Source organism: Numida meleagris, chromosome 25 (assembly GCF_002078875.1).
Source record: "Numida meleagris isolate 19003 breed g44 Domestic line chromosome 25, NumMel1.0, whole genome shotgun sequence".
Taxonomy (NCBI): domain Eukaryota; kingdom Metazoa; phylum Chordata; class Aves; order Galliformes; family Numididae; genus Numida; species Numida meleagris.
In genome coordinates this window covers 884,626-910,453 of record NC_034433.1, presented here as the reverse complement: position 1 = coordinate 910,453, position 25,828 = coordinate 884,626, and the positions used below count along the sequence as shown (strand labels likewise).

General features: G+C 50.8%; 1 protein-coding gene across 2 annotated transcripts in view; it reads left to right on the top strand.

Moving 5' to 3' along the window:
- Nucleotides 1–25,828, top strand: part of PKP1 (plakophilin 1) — a 36,802-nt gene continuing 10,974 nt past the window's right edge. The window contains exons 1-7 of one of the 2 annotated variants that reach the window (XM_021377431.1): nucleotides 1–462; nucleotides 6,933–7,033; nucleotides 14,677–15,101; nucleotides 21,162–21,306; nucleotides 22,768–22,975; nucleotides 23,565–23,742; nucleotides 25,689–25,803. In XM_021377431.1, the coding sequence (XP_021233106.1) occupies nucleotides 261–462; nucleotides 6,933–7,033; nucleotides 14,677–15,101; nucleotides 21,162–21,306; nucleotides 22,768–22,975; nucleotides 23,565–23,742; nucleotides 25,689–25,803 (1,374 nt within the window). In that variant the 5' untranslated portion in view covers nucleotides 1–260. Of the gene's footprint in view, nucleotides 463–5,971; nucleotides 6,149–6,932; nucleotides 7,034–14,676; nucleotides 15,102–21,161; nucleotides 21,307–22,767; nucleotides 22,976–23,564; nucleotides 23,743–25,688; nucleotides 25,804–25,828 lie in introns of those variants that run through there. The other variant, XM_021377433.1, reaches the window with a different exon arrangement.

Sequence of the window (25,828 nt, the reverse complement as noted above, 5' to 3'; positions counted from 1 at the left end):
GGGCCGCCAGCGAGCGGCGGCGGCGGGGAGCGCGTGGGTGTGTGCAGGCAGGGCTGTATATCCAGTCTGGCGGAGGGTGTGCCTGCTCACACGGCGGGGAGCCGAGCTGGGAGCAGGAGCCCTGAGACACGCTCAGCTTGGGGACGTATGGCAAGGAGGGGTTCGGGAGATTAACCCCAGAACGAGACGCGGTCGCTGTCGCATTGTGTGGTGCGCGTGGTCAGGTGCAGAGCAGCCCCCGTCCCCCGGTGTTTGCAGCCATGCTTCACTCTCCGCTGAAAACGGCGTTGGCATATGAGTGCTTCCAAGACCAGGCCAGCTCCACGCTGGCCCTGCCCTCGGATCACAAGCTGAAAACGAAGGGCACGGGAAAACAGCGGGTCCAGGAGCAAGTGATGATGACGGTGAAGAGGCAGAAGCAGAAGTCGTCGGTGTCATCGAGCGTGGGGCACTCCAACCGAGGTACCGTCCCCTCTGGGGCCAGGGCAGGTGCGGTGGGTGCCCCTGCTGTGACTTCTGTGGGGTTTGGTTTATGGGGGACAGAGCGGCTCGTGTCTCTCGCGGGGAACCCAGGCCGGGGGATGCCGGGGTCTCTTCCGTGGGATGGAGGAGTTGTGGTACGGTCTGCAGATGGATGCAGTGCCCAGGCACAGCGGGGCTGAACTGCTCCGCACCCCCATGGCTCTGGGATGTGCCAGTACACTGCTCCTACTCCTGTTCTCCCTGGCTTCAAAGCTGGAGCAGCTGCCTACAGCTCTGCTAATCGCTCCTCCGTGTGTCCCGTCCTGCGGCTTCCAGCCTCCTGTGAGCAGCCAGAGCTCCCAGCATCACAGCTCTGCCTGCACGCAGGACACGGACCTGAGCTTGGGATGTGCCTCCAGAGCTCCCGGCGTGTCCCAGTTTGCAGGCTGGCAGCGGTGCAGTGGGGATGCTCTGCAGCCCCTCTGTTCTGAGCTGGGCAGAGCAGGGTGCAGGCACTGTGCAGCTGCTCCACTTCTGTGCACGGAGCTTGTGCAAGCGCTCGGCTCTGTCCTGGAACCAGGTTTCCTACAGGAACACCTTCCTCTTTGTCTCAGGGCTTGGCAAATGATTTTCTTCACTGTTCCCACGTCTGAGAAAGCTGGAGAAAATTTGGAGGGCAGCCCGACTTTCACCAGCCGGGAGCTGCAAACTCAGGTGGGCACAGCAGCCACAGCACAGCACCTCCTGACTCAGAGCTGCTTTCACCAGCAGCTGCGGTGAGCTCACTGCTCCAGCTGCAGTAATGGGAAGAGCAAAGCCTGGGCCGTGGGGTACAGGGGCGGCCTGAGCTGAGTCCTTCAGCTCGCCCCGGACGTGGGGATGTGTTTGCAGGAAAACCAGGTGAGCTGGGGACGATGAGATGGCAGCAGGAGGATCAGGAAGCAGAACCCAGCGCTGGGAGGTGTCACACTCTGGACGGATTTGGGCTGGTTTGCCAATGCAGTGTTCCCATAGGAGCCCTCCTGGATGCATGCATTGTGATTGCAGTGATAGAGGGAACGGGGAAGGCCTGCGGGGCATCTCCCGCTGCTGCCCATGGGAGGAAGGACAGGTGACAGAGGGGGATTGTTCTGCTTGGAGAGGAGCCCAGGTGAAAACTCTGGTAAAGAAATAAAGCAAAGCAAATTCCCAAGCTGCCCATCTCAGCTTGACAAGCTCAAGCTAAACCCCTCCTCCAGACACTTTTGGGAACGTCTGGGAATGGGAATTGCGTGGAAATGTGCCGCTCTGGTGTCTGCGTCCCAGGGAAGCTGAGTCACATCCCATTCCCAGCAGCTGCCTCCATTCCCACGGTGGGTGCAGGTGCCCTCCTGGTGGCCCATGGGTGGCTCAACCTGGGAGCTGCAATGCCAGAGGGGCTCCCAGAAGGACAAGGACTTCCCATTTATTTCCATTCTTTTTCCTGGGTCGGAGCCTGAGAGGGTTGGGCTGAGCTGTCAGAGCCCAGCATTGTGTCACGTTGGGTTTTGCTGCCGCTGGTCCTGAGGCCAGCTGAGCAGACCCAGCAAGAAGAGTAGATGTTTCTTACACAGAGCTGCAAGGAGCTGTTGGGATCTGTTAGCAGCTCTGGTCATCTGTGTCCAAATGCTCCTCCAGCATCAGCTACATGCATCCCCATGTGTTTGCTTCCCACACAAGGTGGGGGACTGGCAAAACATCTTGATAAACCTTTGAGTGCTGTTCCTTCTGCATGCAGTTCCCTGCATGTCTCTGGTTGGTATCAACCCAGGTCACTGTGTTTTGAGACACGTTTTGAGCAGGAGAGCGGAGCAGAGCCTTCCACTGCTTCAGGAATGCGTGCACCCATGTCTGTAGGGTGGGGAGCGCGGGCATCCATCCCACTGCATGCAGCAGGGATGGGAGTTGTTGCATACCATAGCTGGTGTTCCTGTGGAGCAGATGTTCCCTTAACATCCTGCTCTCTACGTCTGTGTAAAATCCATTGGATAACTGGAGACCAAGGTGTTGTGGCTGTTGTCTGAAGGTCCTGGTGTCACCAGTGCGTGCCCTGGGACATGGGCAGAGCCCCAGCAGGACAAGCCGATCCCAAACTGGTGTGCGCTGGGCTTTTCCTCTGTATCTGGGAATAATGCAGATTTCCAGGGGAAAATGAATGTGGTGTCACAGCACGGGAAGAGGGCAAACCAAGCTGAACTGAGTCCTCCCGGCACGCAGCACCGACCTGCCCAGTGCTCTGCCCAGGAGAAGGCTTTGCCAGCAACTTGCCCATTGGCAAGTGCAGCAGGGAGATGGGATCCGAGGAACACAAACGCAGCAGTGCTGTGTCCAGTTGTCTCGTGGCTGAGCTGTGAGTTAGAGGTTTGCTGCGCTGCAGCTGGGAGATGTCCCATCTCGACCTAATGGGGTCATTATGTTGATGTGCACAAAGAAGGCTTTGCAGACATGAAGTGTTGGGAAGCCTCCTGTCACCTTCCCCCGCTGTGAGATGATTCAGTGAAAGCTCTTCCACAAACCTGTCTGATTATTGAGCAAAGCAAAAAAAAACCCAACCCCTCAGCTCATAGGCCAGAAGGTAAAAACGCAGCCTGGTCACTCCTGCATGAATCTCAGCTTCTGGGTTTTCTCCAGCACTTCTCTCCTAGGAGGCATTGTGCTTTGTGCTTCCCACAGGCCCTCTTCTCTTACTTCTTTTTTCCTATGTTTAGTCATCCTCATTGTTTTAAAGCTGTGCATGGTTTATGATTGAACCTGTCTAGCCTGCACTACCAGTGACGGGTTCTTGTCTTGCCTTTCCCTGCCACTGATTAATGTTTATTAATATGCCTCCATTGCCACAAAGCTCCCTGTTAGCTTCATGTGTCCAGCCGAAGACTTCTGCTGTTGTGCTCCACAAATGGCTCTTCTGACATAACTCTTCTCCTCACCGTCAGTCTTTTCACTTTAAAGGGTGTAATAACTCATCAGGAGGGTCCTACAGCTCAGGCACAGCGCGTTATAGCAAGGTCTGGCTTTGCTCTGTAATGATCACTAATAGATGACTGATGACGGAGAGGAGGGCACGGCTGGCGCGTAGTGGCACTCACTGCATTGAAACTGAAGCTCTTCAAGGCATAGAACCATGGAATGGTTGGGTTGGAAGGGTCCTTACAGCCCCCCCAGCCCCAGCCCCGCCGTGGGCTGGCTGCCCCACCAGCTCAGGCTGCCCTGGGCCCCATCCATGGCCTTGGGCACCTCCAGGATTGGGGCACCCACAGCTCAGTGGGCAACCTCTTGCATTCCTTATCTGCTATGGTTAGTTTTTATGCCCATGAGCCCTCTCCCTGATATAATGGAGGTTTTAGATTGGCCAGTTTTCTCTGGAGACTGTTTGTTTTTATCCCAAAGTTGCAGGGCCGATGACCATCTCATACGGTCTTTACCCTTGAGGTGGTTGAGCTGAGGGGTATCCCTTCTCTCCCCTTGCCCACATCCTTGCTGCCTCTCAGGAAGAATCAGGCAGAGAGCTGTGTAAACTTGCAGGACAAAGCCAAGCCACCTCCACCATAAAATCATTGGGTTCTACCTGGCCTTTAGACCAAGCTCTGGAAGCAACAAATCACAGCGCTGCGGTGGCTGGGAAGCGCCTTCTCCAACCAGCAAGGCAGCTTTGAACGTTTGAGGTTTTTATAATTATATATTTACAAGCTCTTGTATACAAGTTCTTGGAGGTGAAGGCAACTCTTCAGCAGCTTTGGGCTCCTCACTACCAGAAGGACATTGAGGCCCTGGAGAGTGTCCAGAGAAGGGCAGTGAAGCTGTGGAGGGTCTGCAGCTCAACGGGGTCTTATGGGGAGAGGGAACTGGGATGGTTCATTCTCTCCGCTCCCTGCAGCTCCTGAAAGGAGGTTGGGGCAGAGGGGTCAGCCTCTGCTGTGGGTAACAGTGATAGGATGAGAGGTGGTGGGCTGACGTTGCACCAGGGAAGGGTTGGGCTGGGGAATGGGAGACATTTGTTCTCCTAAGGATGGTAGTGCACTGAAATAGGATGCCCAGGGTGATGGTGGGGTCACCATCCCTGGAGGGGTTCAGGAATGTAGATGTAGATGTAAAATGTAGAATGGTTCAGGCATGTAGATGTATTACCACCTCTACATTGCCATGTGGAAGTGGTAATAAGGGGCATGGTTCAGTGGGCCTGGTTGTGATGGGTCGATGGTTGGGTTTGACGATCTTAGACCTCTTTTCCAACCTTAATGATTCTACGATTCTCTATGATTCTCTCTTAAATGTATTAAAATTACAAATGCCGAAACTGGCTTACGTGTGGTGTCTCCTTGCTCATCCCCCCAGTCTGTAGTGCTGTGCACGGCGGGAATGGATGCTGGGAAGAACAGCACCGTCCCAGGGAGGACTGGTCAGATTAACCTGTGAGTCACGCCCAGAAACGCTTTCTTCCATTTAAGGAAGCTGTTGACTCACAAACAGTGTCCGGAAATTCCAGCCTGCAGATACATTAGGTTTGCACAGACTGGGAGAATGATTGGAAGAAGTAATTCCCAGGAAACTGTTATGGGATTGCACTCAGAACTCCCATGGTCAGCTCTGTTCCCCAGTGAGTCACCCGGCCCAGATTTCCCATTCCAAGCCCTGCTTGCCTTCTGCCGAAGCCCAGCCCTGCACTTCTCCAGTGCTCGGTGGGACATTGCAGGGTGGTATCCAGCCAATGCATCTACCTCCCTTTGCAAGTCAGTGGCCATCTCCTCCACCCTTACTGGCAAGTCCCGTGGAACTCAATGTATAGGAAGCAATCAGGGCTGGAGAGATGATAACAAGCATCTTGGAGCAATGCTCTATAGATGCTCCAGTGTCTATAAATGTGGTTAAAAAAATGAGATCCTGTCATTTTCTGCACAAGCAGATGTTTGTACAACCGCTCTGCTGTTGCTTACTCTGCATTCTTTGACGTTCTTCGGATGCCGCCCTCCACGCGGTGCTGCTCCTGTCGTGCTGACAATAGAAAGAAAAATCTCATTACTGACACTGCATCTATGGGGACCATCCTCCTGAGAAAATGCAAGAATTTTTAGCCACGTACCGAATCAACATAACAGGTTCTGGATGCCTCGGGCGCAGCAATGAATGAGATGCGTTCCACGGATCGGTGGCTGTAGGAGACCTGAGTGGCTTCAGGGCCTTTGTGGTAGAGCTTATCCAGTTTATCTAAGAGATGAGTCTTATCAAACAATCAGAGAGATTAGGATATTTCTGACATTACCCACCAGTTTAGGTGCATAACTTGAGACAGGTAAGTCCTGATTTCGTAGCTTGTTGGATATTCAGAGCTTTCCCTGGGAGTTAATTGGAGTGTAGGGTTTGCACTTCCTCGTAACGGGACTTGGGATGCCACAATTATTGAGCACTTTTGAAAATGAAATTTAAATGACCTTGAACTCTTTTGGACCATCTGAAGGGTGTTAAGGTGTAGTGGAAATGCTGAGTCAGGGCTTGAAGCAGTGATGGAGCACCTGGTGGGAAGGCAGGGCCAGCCCAGGGGAGCTCAGGTGCATGCAATGTGCCTGAGTGACATGGAGCCAGGGTCCAGCCCTTCCCAGTCCTCATTTAAGGGCTGGCAGTGGAGGCAGGGGGATTTTGTTGGAGATCCCTGCATGTCTGAGGTCTTCTGAAGGTAAGCTGCTTCTTTTCTTTAGTTCTGTGCCCACTGCTGTTGTATTTGGGCAAATCCTCAGCTGCTGCAGCCTGGGGTCTTGCTGCTCTGCTGTCATTGCTGCACTTTTTATCGTGTTACATAAGGGAATTGCAGCTTAGGAAGCAGATGAATTGTGTCTTCTTTTCTTGTAGTACTGAATGCAACCTGTGCTTGTAATGATGGAGTCTAATACTTTTCCACAAAGACGCAGTATAAATGGAGTGATCTGTTAGAGACCAGAGGTGGGAATTAAAGGCAGTGCTGGCTGCACCACCCCTGGAGCCCCCCAGGATCAGGCTGCGTGGGCTCTGAGCACTGCTGGAGCTGTGGGTGTCCCTGCTCATTGCAGGGAGTGGAACCAGGGGGCCTTCAAGGGCCCCTTCCAACTCAAACAGTTCTGTGATTCTAGAACAGCACCCCATTCCTCTCATGTAAGACCTGAGATACTGCCTGAGTTTTTGACCTGCTCTGCTCTTGTCCACTGTTGATTTTATCGCACTTGGTCTTTTCTGCTGAAGACCTTCAGGTGCCACTTGCAGTCTGGGGCTGGAGTTTCTAGGAGCTATTCTGGAATCAATGTATTCTTTAAGTTGCCTGCAATGGCAAGGGCTCGACTTGCTGACTTTCTATCTTGTGTTTTCTCACTCTGTTATTCTTCTACAATAAGTCAAAAAAAGTCAAAAGGATCTAAATTCACTGCAAGAAAAGATTGCTGTGGTCTGCTGCTTCCCACTCCTACTGACCGTGCTTTTTCCATTTACAGGTTCCATGTACGACTGTGTAGCTGATGGCTATGGCTATGGGACGTCCCGGGGCAGCTATTACACCAAATCCCAAATGGGAAACAGCAGCTGGGGATATCCGGTAAGATGCTCTGTTATTGGGGAGCTGTGGCATCCTCTTGAGATGATCTGTACAGAAAGCATCCTCCAGCAGGGGTTGGGTGGCAAGGCCACAGCACTTCAGAAGTTTCTCTGAGAGAGATCATGCATGGCTATGGCTGTTCCTGCAAGCATTTCAATGCAGAGGGGGAGGATCAGTAGATTGAAGCAAGTGGCAATGAGGTCCTGATATCTATGTCATACGTGGCTGGGGATTTTACTGTGGATGCGTTTTGGTTTGGTCTCAAGGATTAAAATCCCAGCAACACTCAGTGTATGCAGCTGTCTGAAGGCCACAGGTTCAGGCTCACATCTCAGTTAAATCTTGGGGTGCATCCATGGTGCAGTTTCCATTTCTATGCACAGAAACTTAATTGAACAAAATCAGTGCAGCTGATCGGTGATATCAGGGAGTTTGCATCATTGCTGTGTTGCTGTTCCTACAATATATCATAGAATCCTTATGGTTGGAGAAGACCTTTGAGGTCCTGATCTCGCTCTCAGTGCACTGGGAAGCAATCTGAGCCACTCATATCTCCTGGGACTGCATGTGTGTGTGTTGCCCCCAACCTGGGCTCTGTGTTCTGCTCATCCTTGGTCCTTATCAGCTGCAAAGTAAAGAGGCACAACTTGCAGATCTGGCATTTGAATACAGGAAAAATAAAGGGCTCCTTTCAACAACTGTGGGGCTGTAAAGCAGCGCCCTGCCGACCATCAAAGGTCTGAACCAGGAAAGGTGCTTGTGTTGGCTTCAAGCACAGAGACAGAGGGCTGCAGTGCTTCCTGCTCGCTGCCAGATCCTCTGCCTCTTCACAGCATCAGCGTTCCTCAGCTTCACAAAGATTTGTCTGTCATCTGTTTTAATGGCCGTGGTGCACTTGCTTGCTTCAAGGCAGCGATAATGTCACTCGCTGGGTTTGGTGCCAATGCATGCTCAGTAGGAAGGACTGGGAGCACTGGCATGCCTTTGAAATTTTTATTTACGCTGTCTGTCAGCCTCAATGTCAGCTGTTTCAAAGTCCTTTGCTGAGCTGTTTAAATCCCAGACTGGGCTCATTCAGCCTGGTGTGAGGCCAGAAGAGTGTCCAGGATGGGTCAGAGCGGAGCATCCCTGTGCAGGCACGGACCCCTGCAGTCAGTATCCCTTCCCAGGGATTTCTCTGAACCCCCAGCAATCTGCAGCTGAGGGACATCCCAGGCCAGAGGTGGAATCTCAGAGCTTCACGAGTCAATTATTTGTAATGTTTAGACAGTTTACTGCTGTTTGTCTGTTGTGGCTCCTGCAAGAAGTGCATTAGGTGGGGCTTTGGGTCCAGCACCGGTGCTGCTGTGCTGGCAGATGGCTCCTGTGGTCATTACACAGATCAGAGCCTCCAATAGACACCACAGAGGACACTGCATGGAGCCGTTCAGTCACTTCTGGTTCACCACAGACTTATGCAGCTTGTGGCTTTTTCTCTGAAGGGCTCTTCTATGTTGATGGTCTGGGAAGGCCTTTCTCCAGAAACAAGGGTCTCAGCAGCATTGCGTTCTTGAGGTTTTTGGTCAAGGTCTTCAGGATATGGGCAGCTTTGGAAAAAAGGGACTGGGACTCGTGAAGGATTCACAGTAAAATTAGTCTTACAAAACTTGGTCTATCTGAAAATCAGCCATTTTGTCTTAACAAGTTGTCTAGACTCCTCCCAGAGCCAACAGAGAGAGGCACGGCGGTGATTCATCCCCTCTATCTTGGAGATCTGTCAGGTCAGGATGAGTCAGCCCTCTGGATGCTATCTCCTTCCATGGGTCGGGGCAGCCACCAAGCAGGTGGAGGACTGCAGTTAGGGGCCATGAATCCCGAGTGCCATTGGCACATTGGGAACACATAACCTCCAGCCTAAATCTGCTTAACGTGTTTAACAGACACCGCTCCCCAGTCACACTTGGGAGCCGAACCCGAAGTGTATTAAAGGATCACAGGTCCACTCCCCACCTCCAGCTTAGGTTGACTTCATATGTCTTAGGACTTATTTGAAATCGGGCAGATTCTCAGCATTTTTAAAAGTGTTTCCTATCTGTAATTCCTAGCTTCTTAGATTTCCTTTATCTTCTTTTCCCTATTTTTGAAAGTAAACTTGCTGTTCCTTCCTAGTGCTGGGAATGCTTCTGAGAAGCCCTAAGGCCTTTTAGATGCACAGGTGAATTCAGACATTTCAGGGAAGCGACCCAGTACAGCAGTCAAGGAAACTGCTTACTCTTAATACTTCTGGAATTTAACAGTATAACAGGCAATCCGTGTCCGTGCTGCTGCTTCAAAGGGCTGTGACTTAGACAGCACTTTTATCAGTGCATTGCCTCAGATGGTGACTGCAAATGACAGCTTCATAGCAAGGAGATATGTCATCTACCCTGTCTCACCCACAGCCCTTAAACACTATTATTCCTGACTTGCTGCTTTTGTCTGGTTTTCTATCTTGCTGGAAATCTCAAGCTTTTGCTTCTGAGTTTTCTTTCCTTATGAGCTGCTGGAGTTCCAGTATTAGAGCAAAAGGAATGAAAGACCTGGAGGGAAGAGCTTCCTAAAACTGATGCCAGCATGCTCTCTCTGGATTGGTCGAGAGCTCTGGGTAAAACCTTTGATTTACCCGCTGTTAGAGGTCATTTACTGATTCTTTTGGAGGAGTGCCTTCGTCACATCACAGGAGCACAGCATTGCTGTGTAACAGTCTGGGTAACAGAGATAGACCCAGCACCTGCTGCGCTGCTTCCTTGTCTCATGGGTCAAGGATTGGCTCAGCCTTTAGGGATGAAGTCCTCCGTCCCATTTCATGGAATCATAGGGGCACGAAGGTTGGGAAAGATCTCTGAGATCCCCTAGTCACCCNTAGAGCTGGGTCAAGTATATCAGAGAATTATTAATGTTAGAAAAGACCACTAAGACCATCTAGTCCAACCATCAGCCCCCCCCACCATGCCCACTGACCATGTCCCTCAGTGCCACGTCTCCATGTTCCTTGAGCCCCTCCAGGGATGGGGACTTACCCATCTTCCTGGGCAGCCTCATTTTGCCCAATGGCCATGGTGGGATGCAGCATTGGGCACATCAGTGGCTGCAGACCAATGTGTTAGGCAATCTTTTGTGGTGACTTTGGGCCAGGTGCTATTGAGCTCACCAGACCCTTTGGAGACCTTTGTCACCGTGCTGATAATGCAAGTTGCGAGTGGCCACCTGTTCCCAAAGCCATCAGTGCAGGATCTGTACCAGGGCATGGTGATGTAAAGCCAGAGCACTGCCTGAGAACCCCCAAAATGGGATCTGCTCAGCACTGGGCTCAAAGCTGCTGTCACAGTCCAGTGGCCCATGAGTTGCAGCAAGCGTGTTGTCCACCCAAGTGCAGGTGCAGTTTTGGAGGTATTTAGCCAGAGCCTGAGGAAGGGAATGCCATGAAAAAGCAAAAGGTGGAGCCAGGATCATGCCATCGTGCTGCACATCATCGCTTGGTCAGACCCTGCCTTCCCTGTGAGGTTTTGCAAGAGGCTTTGTGCTTTGGAGGAGCTATCAGAACCATCAAGAGCAAAAGCTGAGCTGCATAAAGAACCAGATGAAAAGGCAGCGTTCAGGAGAGGTGGGGAAGAGCGTTTCAGAAATGGATTAACAATATATTTGCTGGTTTTGCAATTTTTCTCCCTGCAGTGGAGCGCGCAGCAGGCAGCAGTGAAAGCATTTCGCAAGGAGCATCAGGAGCTTTCCCCACCCATCATTCAGGGTGGGACGCGGTCATGTTGCATTGCCTGTGCTTTGCCCTGCAGCCTGGGAGAAACCTGCTTCTGACGTGTTTATTCGGAGTCCTTTACTTCTCTCTGTCTGCAGCTCTAGAAACAAACAAATTGCAAGGGAATTAGAGCTGGGTAATGAACTGATCGCGTCCTCAGATGCAGGAGTCAGAAACACCCAGTTATCTGGGAGGGAAGGAGTGCTGAGATCTGTGCACGGTGCTGTGCAGGACAAGCCTTCCCCTGTGCTCCTCAGACAGAGGTTTTCATGGGTAAAAGATGGAGAAGAGCCCAATAAAGCCGCTTTGAATTTCTCTCCAGCACCGTTTTATTTTTCTGGTTGGAATAAGAGATTAAAGATATCTGTTTACCTGCCTGCTGCGAGTGCTGGATGTTGCAGTTATTGTTCCTTAAGAGGTCAGATAATTTAGTCCCAGCGCTCTGCAAACATTTGCTAATTTTGAAGCAGGTCTTTGCTGCTGGCGGTGAGGGGAAGCACTTAGTCCCCGGGCCTGATAAGAGCACCTGCATGCTATCAGCGCTCATCTTCACTCCCTTGCCTCCCCTCCTCGTTTTAATATGAATGAAGAGCTCCCAAGGCCTGGCCTCAAATGCGAAGGCTCCTTTGGAAAAAGGGAGAAGAGCATGCTCACATCTGGGACACCGCACCTGAGCATCCTATGTCCCCGGGGAGAGGATGTAGTGACAGCCCCTGTTCTTCTGAGGTGGTTTCCAGCTCCTGCAGGGCAGGTGGGATCACTCTGTGCTGCCTGCAGCCCTCTCTGGGGGAATTCCTGCTCTTCTGCAGTGTTTCTCCTCGCTGCTAAGAGCATGGGGCGTGGAGCTGGCCCACCCCTGTGTATATGTCCCCCGTCAGTGGGACGTGGGGTATCAGGAGATCTGGGTGCCTGATGGTGTTTGAAAGTAAGAGTGAGGATCTCCTTTCACTAATGCCATTCTGTATAGGGAGAGCTCACTCTGCACATGTAGCAGAAGTTAGGAGGCGGCTGCCGTGCTGCTCTTCCAACCGCATCTGTGCGGTGGCATCACCTTCAGGGGTGACATCTCCTCTCCAGACAGCAGTGAGTGCCTCCCTCCTGCTTTGCTGTGCTCCCTATCTCCCTGATCGCTGCATCCGACAAGGAGATAACACGGGGAGCTCTGTTCCCTTGCAGCCTTTGCTCTGAGGCGAAGTTCTCTGGCTTTTCTTGGGGAGCATCTTCCATGGGGACGTGGTTCTGCTCTGGAGGCACGGATGTGGCATTGTGCCGAGATCGAGAAGCGATGGGGTCGGCTGTGGCAGTGTGAGGATTTGTAGGGACTGTTTGGCAAGCAGGTCTGAAATCCACTGGAGCTGGCAGGAGGTTCCTCATCGATTTGGAGGCCTTGGATCAGGCTCCTGCTGCAAAGAGGGATTCTGAGATACCAATTAGGTCCGTGCCACTTGAAAGAGATTAAAATGGGCTCAGCCAAGCATCTGGTAGCATCAGCAATAAAAGTCATGCACTGACTTTGGTAATGAGCTTCACATCACACGGGAACTATTTTCCCATGAGTTTGCAAAAGGCCTCCCCGCCCTGCCGGGACCTGCACCGACTTGCTGCTCAGGGCTCCCTGTGTTGCAGAAAGAAGACTTTCCAAACAGGCGGCCGCTTTGCTTCGCCCTTCCCAGGGCTGGCAGGAAGGAGAACAATGTTCTGCACCGCTCTGAAACGCAGCAGGAAATACGGAACGGATGATTCCCACCTATAAACACGGCCACGCTCACGCCTTCCCTCGCCCGCTCTGCTGGCAGAGATCCCATCCGAGCACACTGGGAAGCAAACAATGGCTTTAGATAAATGACGAGCTGGCACTTCCACGGATAGCTGAATTGGCTTCGGCGAATGCCCTAGGGGCTCTGTGGCTGTGCCAAGCTTCTGACAGCCCTACAAAATAATCCCGGCTTAGAGTGACTCATAAAGCAATGCGATGGGGCTCGTGTCCAAAGGCTGCTGCTCCAGCCTGCCGGCGGCGTGCCCCGCGAGTGGGTTCCCCAAGGGGCACCCCACACTGTCCTGCATGGGCCGTGTCCCACCCATCGTTGTCCTGAGGGTTTCACAGAATATCCCAAGTTGGATAGGACTGGTGAGGATCGCTGAGTGCAACTCCTGAGTTCCATCAGAGAGCAGCTGGGAAAATGGAACAGAATGGGGATGGTGTCCCCCTTAGAAAGATGAGCTCATCTGCAGTGGGTTAGATCCTTCCTGAAAGGTCACTTATTGCCAAAGGGAACCCAGGGGGGAGAGCACCTCTGCTGCATGACCACCCTGATCGTTGCCATGGGGCTGCCCCACTGCCGGGGGAGCCCTCAAGACTCGTGCTCACCCATGCGCCTCATCCTTGCTCTTCTTATCGCATGCAAATTCTTCTTCCAAAGCCCTGGGAGCTCTGTAGGGTGCACCCAGCCTGCTATCTGCCGTGCTGCAACTCCAGCAGGTTTTTTCTGTGTCCTCTGGAGTGAATGCAAAGAGAATTTTCTCCCCTTCCAGCAATTCACCTGTTTAGATGTAAACCTGAAGAGTGAAAGTATCAAAAGTCCTTCTGCTTTGTGCTCAAGTGGCAGAGCAATCTGGGTCCAGCGGAACTGGACTAAAGGGTTTCTTCCTCTGCTACCCAACCCGTTCTGAATGCTCCCAGCTGTTACCGGTGCAGCTCTCTGGGATGCAGCAGAGAGGATTCACTGCGTTCCTGAAGATCAGTTTCTTAATGGAATTATTCAGCTTAATTAATTAGCATAATGACAATTCTGCCGAGTGTTGGAGAGAGAAATGATGCTGAGCGTGCTCAGGGCCAGGATGAAGGGGGGCAGAGCAGCGGGATTTGGGGTGATGCCGCACAGGACACTAGGTTCTCTTTTGCTTGGTGTTTCTAGGTTAGAAAATGTTTGTTTTGGATAATCACAGGCATGGGCCATTGCACCAGGCATGGGCTTTTCACACCACGTGCCCTCAGCTTCCTTGAGTGAATACAAGGGGGATGAGGCAGGCCTTTGGGATGAGAAGGTCTCTGACACCAAATCCGTCAGTTCCTTTTATTCCTTTTTACTCTATTTCTTGGAGAGACTGTCACCAGAGTGCTGAGGGGAAAAGAGTAGAAAATCCTTCTTTTCTTCTTACTTTATCCTGGCTTTGTTATATCATTTCTTGCATCACATCCCCCATTGTTCTTGAAGCATCCCATTGTAGGCGCTGCCACTACACATCTTGTCACGAAGAAGTTTCTTGGCATGATGAGATTCGAGAGTCTCTTTTTACCTCTTTCTCATTCCCTTTACTCCCCTCCTAAGGAACTTACAGGTGGAAGGGGAACAAAATACCCTAAGGAAATTAAAAATAAATATGGGCAGTGCTGGAGGGTCATAATGGTTCAACTTTCTCAGTGATGGAAAGAAATGTGATGTGATCTCTCACAAGGAGGAAGGTCTTTGCCTCCTGTCCTTCCAACCTGGGTCCATGCTTAAAACTGGTCAGCTCAGGTGCTGTGTAGCTTTGCTTTGGGTTGAGTGGTTCTTTGCAAGGATGTTGGCTCTGGTCTTCCTTCCTCATGCAGCAAAGACTTTAAGGTCTCTTCCAGCCCAACCATTCCATGACTTCATGGTTTGACGACTCTATAATTCTATGGATCCTCTTCCAACTTGGGATGTTCAGTGATTCTATGATTTGATAGTTCTGTGACTCTAGGATTCTATGACTAGGAGATCAGGTCACAAAAATTCCTAAGAGGTATGGGAATTTGGTAGTTCTAATACCGATGCATGAGTGGGCTTGGCAGCGTTGACCTCCAGCTCAACCTTTCCTAATTTGTGCTGTCTCCCGTTTTCTCATTGCCCAGCTCTACAACGGGACCCTGAAGCGGGACGCGGAGAACCGGCGCTACAGCTCCTACAGCCAGATGGAGGGCTGGGGCAGCAAGCACTACAGCAAGGCAGTCTGCAGCCCCAACAGGGCCGGCAGCGACTACTGCTTTGTGCAGAACATCAAGAGCAGCCGGAGTGAGCCCGACCTCTACTGCGAACCGCCGCGGGGCACGCTGAGGAAGAGTCAGGTCGGGGGCCGGGCAGAGCACAAGGCAACCTTGAACCGCCAGAGCATCTACAGCAGCTGTAGCACCCAGCAAGGAACTACCAGGACAAGTAAAAAAACCCCGGCACGGGCCCTCTCCTGCCCCTCCAGCAACAAGCCCGATGTGGTCTATGCCCAGCCCATGATGAGCTGCAAGCAGGACGCGGTTTATGGACAGGCTCAGTCTGGCTCCAAGTAAGTGCCGCAGCGGGATGGATCTGGGTAAATGCTGATGTTGCTTTGGAGGTTTGTCCGTCTGAGCTCGTCACCTGAGCTGCTTTACAGCCACTGGAGATGTGTTGACAAGTGCATAGTGTGCTTAATCGCATCCTGCAGTGGCATCTAAAGTGGGTCAGATGAGTCATGCTCAAAGGGCTTATTTCTCTTTATGGACTATGGACAGAGACCAGCGCGGCTGGCTCAGTGCAAACATCTCTGCTGTAGCTGTGTGATATTGGGCAAGATTCTGCCTGGTGCCTCTGCGGTGGTTTTAGCTGTCAGCTCCTTTGCAAGATGAGGGTGGGGACGTGAAGAGCAAAAAGGGCTGGTGTGCAGTCTGGGTGTCTCTCCTGGCTGTCACCCTGCTCTGCTTTGGCAGAGAACCAACCTAAAGAAACAGCTGAAGCTGGAGGAGTTGGTTAGATTGGAAGCTATTCTTTTCCTTTCTGTCCAGAGCATTTAGTCCCATTGAACTAGGAATTATGCAGGGGTAAGGATTGTCCTCCATGTCCCACTTAGCACCAGGTCCCTTCTTGTAAATGTTGCATACAGCAAGAGGGTGCACAGAATGTAGCAGTGAGCTCAGACATCCTCAAGCTGATGCCTCTGTGCAATGCAGCAGAGCTCCCACAGAGACGAAAACCTTGGGAGCTTTGATGGTATTGAAGTGATGCTTATTTAAAAGCTGCCCTGGATGATATCTTGTGATGTTTTATTAGGCTAGAGAAGGAGGTGTTCATCTTCAGGGGCTGCTGCATCACCGTCCAGTAGTGCCTGCTCTACTCAGGACTTATCCCACCTCCCATGCAGGAACTGGAACCTGAGCTCTTTTCTTGTGCTCTCTGCTGCCTTGGGTTTGCTCACTGCAGGACACAATGTGAGGCTGCTTAACAGGGATCGTAGCCTTCGGGGTAGCTCACACCACAGAGGGGTATTTGTTGAGCTTCTGACCCGTGTGTGTTGTAGTTATGGAGAAAATCCCCTCCCGCAGTTGGCAGTGTGAGACAGATCGTGCCCTCATTCACATTGGAATGTTGGGCTAATTCTCTGCTCAGCCTCCTTCATTTTGCATTGAGTAGGGGAATAAGTGTCACAGTGCGTGTGCCAAGAAGTGTCACTTGCCCATTAACGTGTGGTCAGGAAACCTTGTCCTCCTGTGTGCCCAGTTCCCTTCAATCCAACGCATGCAAAACCAGCCCTGGCCAAGCCAGAGCACTGGTGGCATTGGCTTGCTCTTTCCAGAAGCTTTGTAATTCTTCTGGAATGGGAAAAAGAGGCATTCCATAAACGGCAAGTAACTTGTCCTAGGGAATTTCTGTCTAAAGAGCATGAAAGTGTTGTGGGAGGGACAGCAGAAAGATGAATTGCAGGACAGCAAAGGGGAAGGTGTCTGCTGGGTGCTCGTCCCACGCAGGTGGGCTTCTCTGGGACATCCCTGGTCACATTGCACAGCCCTCGGCTTGCAGACTTGGTCATTGCTTTACCAAGGTCACTTGTAGAATAATGGTGCTTATGGAAGAGAGGGAGAGCTGCTGGTGCAGGAGGAATGCTCTGCAGTGCTGGATCCCCTCTGGCTGGGGAGTGGCTCCGTTTAGACAGTTCTCCTGGCTTGGGGCATCGCTCATCTGGCAGAACTGGTTCTGGTGTGGAAATGAGGACTTCAGTCCTCAGCTCAGCGGGGGCTGTGCCCCCTGAGTAAATCTGATTGGGCTGGGGCACACCTGCTGCTTGCATTGGTGGGCTCAACGACATGAGGCTGTCAGCTGTCATCTTTGGAATTTTGGAATCATGCTCAGGAGTTGTCCTCTTTGAACAAATGATCTATCTGGAAGGCCATTTACCTGTATAGAGTATCTGGAAGGTTGCTGTTAGCCTTGGTCTGGAGTGTGCTGTTATCCTCTGGAGATGGGTTAGGACCACATCTGGGCTCTTTCTGCTGTGCAGGACCTCTCTGGCTGGAGGACCCTGCATTTGGAGAGCTCAGCCTGTATTTGGGTAGCCTGGTCTTTGGGTAGGGAGAGGTTTGCTTGTAGATACCCCATTGTTAACCCTTGCATGCAGGAGGGAGGCTTAGCTGGGCAACTGATGCCAGTAGGTCCCTATCTGAGGCTCTGGTCTTCCTATTCAAGCAGATCTTCAGGCAGAGGTTTTGCCTTTATAACAAGCACGGTTTTGTGTTCAGCTTTCACAATAGAAAGTTTCCACACCCACCTGGCTCACCGCATAACGATAACTAGGAGCAGTAATGAGAGATGCGATGTTTCTTGAGTCCTTCTCCTTCTCCAGCTGGACCTGGAAGCACAGGAAAAACATTCTGTTGTGTTAGCTCTGTTTGCAGACGTGCTGCCCTTAGTGCTCGGGATATCATGTTCACATGGGACCAAGTTGGGCTGGTGACCTGTGGTGGCTGTGGCTCTGCAGTAGTTTGTCAGTAGTAAGCAGGTTCCATGCATATTTCTTCAACAGGAGATGCCTGCATTGGAATGAGGTGCTCCTGTTGTCCTTGCAGAGATGCAGTCAGGGCACAAGGGAGCTGAAATGGGAGCTAGGTCAGTGAGTTACCCACTAGCAAGCGCTGGGCACCTCAGAGGAGACCCAGGTGACTGTCTCAGCCGGAGATGCTGCTGAGAAACCAGATCAAACTCAGCCCCTGTGAAGATGAAGTGGTGAGTTGGGGTGTCTGTAGGTGTTCCCCATCTTAGATGCAAACTGGGAGCCATCAATGGGCACCTGCAATGTGTGCTGTCTTCCATAATACTACATGCATCTACTGCCTCGCTTTTAAGATGTTGATGTATTTCTCTTTGGTGTTCTCTATGCATGGGAGAACAGTCTAAAATATGTCACAAGAGTGACTCAAGAGTGTCTCAAGTGACAGCAAGTGTCTTTCAAGAGACCTGGAAATATGTCATATTTTGGTGCTCCGCTGTTAAGGACATTGAATACCTGCTGGTGGCTATGGCTGAAGTGCAGGGACAATTGCTGTGTGTCCTGGAACCATGGATTCCCAGGCAGAAGTTCAGTCCCTCTGGAAGTATTCTAAACATTAAAAACACAGAAAGGTTACTGAGAGTTACTGTTTTCTGATAGACCTCCTCTCTTCTGGGATGAGCCAAAGGAGATCAGTATCAAAACAAACTCCCCAGGGCTATGCCGCACAATGAAAGCAGATCCACGTAAAAAGACAGACATCTTGGTTTGGTTTTGTTCTTACATGGGCAAGCTGCCTCTAAAAGTGATGGTTTCACAGCGTTGGCTCTGTGATGTGAACCTGTCTGCACGGTGGATTTGCATCCAGAGCAAACTGGGGCTTCTGCAGTGCCACCTGGCTCTGGAGGGCTGGGATGTGCTGGGGCCACTCAGGGTTTTGAGCGGCTTTGCTCTCATTTGCTTAATGAACAGTGGCATTTGTTAAACTTTTCTAGCTTCCTCCTCTCCTGGGTCTTGTAGCCTTAGCAGTCAGGTTGGAGGCTTGGGTCCAATTAGCACAAGCTAATCTGCTAACACATAGTGACCTAAAGGCATCGGTATCAAAATAGAGAATTTGCCTTTCCGTGGTAGTGATCCTCCTCAGTATTTGTTTCTCTTCCTCACCGGAATCTGATCATCTAATTTGACTCCTGTTGAACCATTGCTAACCGAGGTCTCCCTGTTCTGATTGCTTCTTTCTTGTGGAAGAACAGCCTTTGCAGCAATTCCTACCAGGAGCATTGGCCCAGGCTGGAGATGGCCTTACTTCAAGAATTTGTCTTGGTACATGCTGTAGTTCTGATAGTGCTGATCTGGTTAGGAATGTCCTTGACTGATGAACAATCTCCTGTAGCATGGGCCTTGCCAGGGTGATTATGTTCTCAGCTAGGAGAAATCACTGCTGCTTTGCAGGCACACGGGAGAGCCCCGCTGCTCACGCGCTGTGAAATTCTCTTGTCAGTGAGCCAGCAGAGGAAATGGACTTTTCCCATCTTTTCCTGCGCAGAACTGGATCTGGCTGCCCAGTTTTTCCTGCCAAAGAAGGGTTTGGACATTTTATGGAGTGGATGAGTAGGAAATTCCCTTCCTTGAATCACTAACAAAGCAGGAATCCTCCTTTCTCATAGGAAGTACTCCTGGTTTAGGGTTCTGCTCAGCTTGGGAAATGTACTGATCAACACCACCACGGCCGTGATTACATGTGCTGCACGGTGACTGACCTGGAATGTCTGTGAATGTGCTCCCTCCCTGTCCTGCTGGCCCAGGTCAGATTCCCAAAGAAATTCCTCTGGTGCCACTCGTGCTGGACCTGACGCTGTCCCAGCCCTGCTGTGTCTCACAGAGCATGGGATAGAGTTTCCAGTTTAAGCTTCATCTTTCTGATTCTGTATTTCCTTGTCTCGAGTGAAATGGAAGTCTCTTGGAGCCAAGTTTTGGTAGAGGTTCAAATGAAGAAAAAGCAGATGACCAAGTGATGTTTTATTCTTAGTGCAGAAATAGAATGACATTCACCTGACCTTAGATATCGTACTCTTAAGGCCCAGTACATGATTGCCATCTGTTATTCCTCTCCATCAGCAGAGGCAGAGATAGCTCGGGGGTCAGGGCTTCCTGTCTTAGGGTGAATGGTGAGGACACAGAAGCAGACTGTTCTTTGGGTGCACCTATTTCTCTCCATGACTACACAGGGGCTTAAATGAGGACTTCAAACTGGGTGCAGTTTCACACGGAGCCTTTCATTATGTCTTTCTGTGCACAGCGTAATCGTTGGCTTTTGATATTTTGCATGAAATTTGCTATAGAATTGTGGAGATCATTGGTGCTGTGGGGAGGTGAGAGGCTTTTTACACCTGAGGACAAATTAATTTATCTAATTGTAAGCTTCCGGAGGTGGTGAACTTATCTGGGTGTCCTTTATAGAGCTTTATTCTTACATTTATTTGAAACAATCAGAACTATTCTGCATACCCTGTGCCCTGAAAAGGTCACTTTCTCGCAGTAATATTTAATATCTGAAATATAAGGTTCATTTAAAGATCTTATTAGAAATGCTCTTTTATTAGAGGCTGTGGGATTGTGGGATCCTGTCGCTGATGAAGCAGTAATAACCAGCTGGGAGCTCTGGGTTTGACTCCTGCCCATCCTGAATGCTGTGTGGCCATTCCACAGGCAGGAGCAGTGCTCTCCAGAGCCCCTTCATCAGCATGGAATTTTGTACATGCTTCTGACTTTACAGAGTTAAAGCATCAGGGACGAATATCAGTGCTGCTAAATAAATACAAGCCAAAGAGAGCAAGACCTTGATATTCCTTAACAAGGTGACAAATCTTCAGGGGTTTATACCCAAGGTTTCACTCCTGCTCCAGCCCGGAGGTGTGCACACCCTCATCCTGACTCTGTGTGCAGATTCTTTGCTTCTAACAGAGGATGATGAACAGCTTTTCTGGAGAGCTTGGAGACCACCAGTGTAAGCACATCCTGGGAGCAGGATGTCTCAGTGCTGTGAGCAGCATTTCCTGAACTCAATGGTTGTCCATCCCATCGCCCCAGACATTCCTGTCTCCCTTTCCTATGGGATATGCTCTCGCATTCTGAGACCATCAGCTGCTCTCACCTTTTTGCTTCCACCACATCTCACATCAAAGGACTAAACGCTGTGGGAACAAGCCTCTGCCTCCTTTAGGTTGTCCTAATAACCCGATGGATGGTTTCATTCTTGTCCACTAATTCTTCCATGTGAACAGCAGCGAGTACTGGTTCTCTCTTCCCTAATCCTTCCACCTTAGACATAATTAGACATCAACCAAGATGTTATTTTGTCTCTTCTGTTTTGCTGATGGAGTGGATCCATAGTTCATTAGCCCTAGTGTCCCCTACTGTATCTGTTCCACTTTTATCATCTCATTTCCGAGGCTGAGCAATGCAGTACAGATGCACAATGTTTTTGCATGCGGTGAAGTGATGATTTTTGGCATTTCGTATTTCTTTCTTTCCTAATAACTCCCAGTACTAACGTAACCTATTTGGCTGAGAGCTCAATCAATGCTGCGTTTCTCTTTAACACAGAATATGTGGTGACGAGGTAGATGGCGGCACAATGACCATCCAGAAAGCCATACAGTTCCTGTGCTCCTCTGATGACAAATACCAGGCCATGGGTGCTTATTACCTCCAGCACACCTGCTTCCAGGATGAGTCTGCCAAGCAAGAGGTGAGCAAACTCCTTCAGAGCTTATTAGGCGCGGTGACACATGAGATGGGCAAAATTGGTTTATCTCAATAGCAAGAATCTGTAGGCCCTCGTGATGGAGCCTCATACCTCATCAGTCCACGCTGGAATTAATTAAGTGGGTTTTTCACCTCTTAGTGGCCACTTTTTCTTATTAGTGGGCCGGTCAGTATTTTAGCACAGGGGAATAGTTACCAAGCAGCAGAGGCTGTGACCACGTTATCACCCTGGCCCTCTGTGATGCAGATTGGAGGGATACACATGGGAGCAGCCACCCAAACACAGCGTCCTTCTGGATGGCACTGCACCCAGTTCCACGGGAATTTTCTGCTATCTCAGAGCTACAGTGTCAGAACCACACAAAATTGCCCCAAACCTCACTGCGTTCTTCCCTGTGCGTTGCTCAGTGCCATTCCAGCCATTCATCGAAGCCAATGGGTTTGTTAGTGGTGTGTACCAAGACAGTTCATCCCCATCCTGACCTGTCTGCAGCCACATCAATGCGGTTTTCTCAGAGCAGCACCCACCTGCAGGCAGATTTCAGTGTTCTGGAGCAGTAGTGGAGCTGGCGGTGTGCAGATGTGCCCCCGTGCCCTCGGTGCAGCTGAGCTGAGTGTTGGGAACCCATTCCCTGGTGCAGTCACTAATCACGGGGCGGCCACACCCTTCGTTACCGTTGAAAACACTGAGCCTGTCCCATCACTTCCCAGAAAGATGTGTTGGAGCAGGTATATGAGTCATCCCAGTGCACGCTTGGGTTTTTTTTTTGTTGTTGTTGTTGGGCTTTTTTTTTTTTTTTCCTTTTTAAAATTCACTCATTCATTTTTCTATTGTCAGCAGATCTCCAGCCAGTAGGTTTGTTTGTGCAAGGAGGCTCCATGTGGGCTTATGTCCCCAGCAGACCTGGCATGGGGGGAATCCTTCAGCTGGAGTTCCCATTGCTTTGGAGAGCTCAGCTGAAGGGACGTGCTCTGCCTTCAGACCTCCCCAGTGTGTGTGTGGTGTCCTGGAGGCCCGGGTTCCCAGGGTCCCCCATCCATGCCTGTCCCTCTTCATGCTGAGCGTGGCCCGCTGCCACTGGCTGATCTCCAGGGTGTTCATCTTCTACCCCGACCATCTCAGACCATTCCATGATTTCAGGATGCAGAAAAGTCACTATGTCATGTCATTACACCGCTGTGGCTGGCCCCTACGTATAGGCAGGGAGAACATTTTGCCTGCTGTAAACTTATGGAGATAGGTGAAAGTTTACATTAACATCAATCAAAGATTCCTCCAGTGGCTATTACCGCAGGCATCCAGTTCTGGAATCTGAGCCATAACCTGGTGCCACCGGTGGGCTCTGGCATGCCCTCACTGCCAGGTCTCCTTGCCAGCCCCACAAACAGGTGCCACGCTGACCCCTGGCATGGCACTGATGTCAGCACGTCTTTCCCGGTGCAGGTCTATCGGCTCGGGGGAATCGCCAAGCTCGTCGAGCTGCTCCGCAGCACGAACCAAAACGTACAGCGGGCGGCAGCTGGAGCCCTCCGAAATTTGGTCTTCAGGAATCCAACCAACAAGATAGAAACCCGGCGGCAGAACGGGATCAGGGAGTGTGTGAGCCTCCTGCGCAGGACGGGGAACACCGAAATTCAGAAGCAACTGACAGGTACACAGAGCCCCGTAGCTGGTGTCAGCCCCAGCACTGACAACAACAGCCTCGTGCCCCCGAGGAGCTCACCTCCAGCAAGGACCGTGTTCCTCTCTACCTTAGTCCATGTTGGCTGACGCACAAATGGCCACCCAAGAAAGGGGATGTTTTGTGCTCCTATTGCATGAAATGGCGACCTAAGACACAAGGCAGAGGAAGTCCTGGCTCTTCAGTGTCCTATGGGGGTTCCCCAGGTTGCAATTGCTCATTGGGTTTGTGTTTATCTCAGGTTTCGCTGTAGGTGCTGGGCCACTCTCTTTCCTTCCTGCACCCCTGTCAGGTAACTGGTTGGTGTCCCATCTTTTCTTGAAGGATTGATCCGAGTTTGTTGGTGCAGGTCACCTTCAGCTCTGCCTGAGGTCCTGCGTGCAAACCTTCACAAGATTCCTGGAGAAATGCTTTCCTCCTGCAACCTAAAAACAGGGAACACCAACTCTGGGAGGAGGGACAGTGCTTAGGTGCACATCTCCACGTGACACCGTGTTCCTGTTGCCCATCTCTTATGGGGATGGGCAGAAACTTGAACTTACCTCCATCTCCTTCCTAGGACTGCTCTGGAACCTCTCCTCCACCGATGAATTAAAAGAGGAGTTGATACAGGAGGCTCTCCCCGTCTTGACAGACTGTGTTATCATCCCTTTCTCTGGTTGGTCTGATGGCGGCTGCAACAGGACAAGGGAAATTATCGACCCCGAAGTATTCTTCAATGCTACAGGGTGCTTGAGGTGAGTCGGCATGTAAAAAAAAAAAAAAAAAAAGTATGTAAAATATTCTCATAGTAAGATTTTGTGTTAATACATTTGCTCCTGCAAAGTGTCTCCACGAGGAATGTAAGTTGCTTTGTGATTGGAGAGTGGCAATAGTGCAGAAACCTGGCGCTTCTCTGCTCTTACATTTTGAGGTTTCCAGAGGAAATTTTGATTGCTAGAAAACAAACCAGTTTTGAGTTTTAGGTGATAAAAAGGCAGCGTTCTCTACGTGGGGAAAACAAACGTTTCCCCACTCATTTTAATAACTGTTTTAGTACAGCACAGTCCCACTGCGCTGGACTGTGCCTGGCAGCCCTGGCCCTGCAGCTTGCTGCGTATTGGCCTGCTTGTCAGAGGGGTCACCCACAGAAGAGGAGGAGCAGGCTGAGCCCAGCATAGTTCACTTTTCCACTCAAAAGCCAGAGCCCTTTTGCAGAGGATCTCCGTCCTGACTTGCTGTCTCTCCTACCACCCTCCTCCACTTGGATGCGAGCTCCTTGTCTCACTGGGAACAAGTGGAAAAAAAATACCCTGTATAATTAGGTACTTTCATCAACTGAAGCTCTCCCCGAGGGAGCTTAGCACCGACCGCACCCTTACCAGACATGCAGCCAGCAGGAGCTGTATCTGCCTGTGAAACAAAATGGTTGCATGCAGCAGGGGCCTTTGGAGACGCGATACTATCGTCCTCTGTGGCTGGGAACTGGGTCTGAAAGGCAGCGAGCACTGCTCCTTCCTGCCTCAAAAAGGCAGCCTTCCCCTGCAACGGAGCGTCGTGATGTGCATGCAAAGCGATCCACTTTTAAGACAATCCCAACCCAAGGCCATCCCAACTCAGTGCCACGAAATAAGTCATTAAAGTAAGGGAAGAAGAGTACGGTGGTAGTATAAAAGGAGCTTTCCATGGAGTGTAACTGCAGGCAGGCTCTGTCTTGGCGTTGCAGTTGGAGGCAGGGATATCCAGCAGCGAGCTGTGCAGGGCAGTGAGGGGAGCAGGGCGGTTGGGCCCAGAGCCCCCACTCACTCTGACTCACGGCGCTGCCACATCATAGCACGGGGATGAGAAGAGCCTTGGGTTTGCCCTGGGCTCAAGCCATTGCTGCTCAAGAATTTCTGGATTGCAGATGAATTCATGTTAATGAAGAGGCTGCAAATCACAGCAAACATCAAATCCAGTTCTGGAACGCCTGGAGTGAATATCTCACAGTGACGGCCAACCTCTCTTTGTTTTTCATTTGCAAGCTACAAGACAATAAGACAGGGAAGGAAAAAAAAAGAAAAGGAAAAAAAAGAAAAAAGAATAACAAAAAATTAGCAAAAAAGTCACTTCCTGCTGGAGGAAAATCTCCCCTGTCCTGGCAGCAGCCTGGCAGTGTGCTCGGGGATGCATTACAACCTGGTCAATCCCCCTGGTCAGAGCTATTGCTGCTCTTCAGCACGTCTGTCCCCATTTCCCATATGAACATTGACAGTGACCCCTCGCAGATCCACTCTTACAACCATTTGCATTTTCCTGATTTTTCCAGGACTAACAGATAGTCTTTACTCCATCTGCTTATTTTATTGGACACACCTCCAAGGAGGAGGGGATCAGCCTATGGAACATCACCCCTGTGGTCTCTTGGGCCAAACACTGCTGATCGTTTTTTGCCCTAGGAGTATGTCTTCTATACAAGGAGGAGGACATTTAAGAGATCATTTTTCCCAGGTGAAATCAATCCAGATGAGCAACGTGAGAGCTCAGCAGCAGAGTGATCCTACAGAAGCCTCCAAAATGAGAGCCTTGCTCAATCTCCAAAAAAAACCCAAGTTAATTCAGCCAGGGCCATGGCCAAGGTCTCCTGCTGATAGAGATTAGAGTAAATCCAAGTAACCCTCTCTCCTCCTTCTCTCCTGACTTGCTGTGCAATGGCTTTCTTCAGAAACCTGAGTTCTGCAGACATGGGACGCCAGACCATGAGAAATTACCCTGGCTTGATCGATTCCGTCATGACCTATGCCCAGAACTGCGTGGCTTCTAACCGACCTGATGACAAGGTACCAGCTGCTCCTCCCAAGCTCT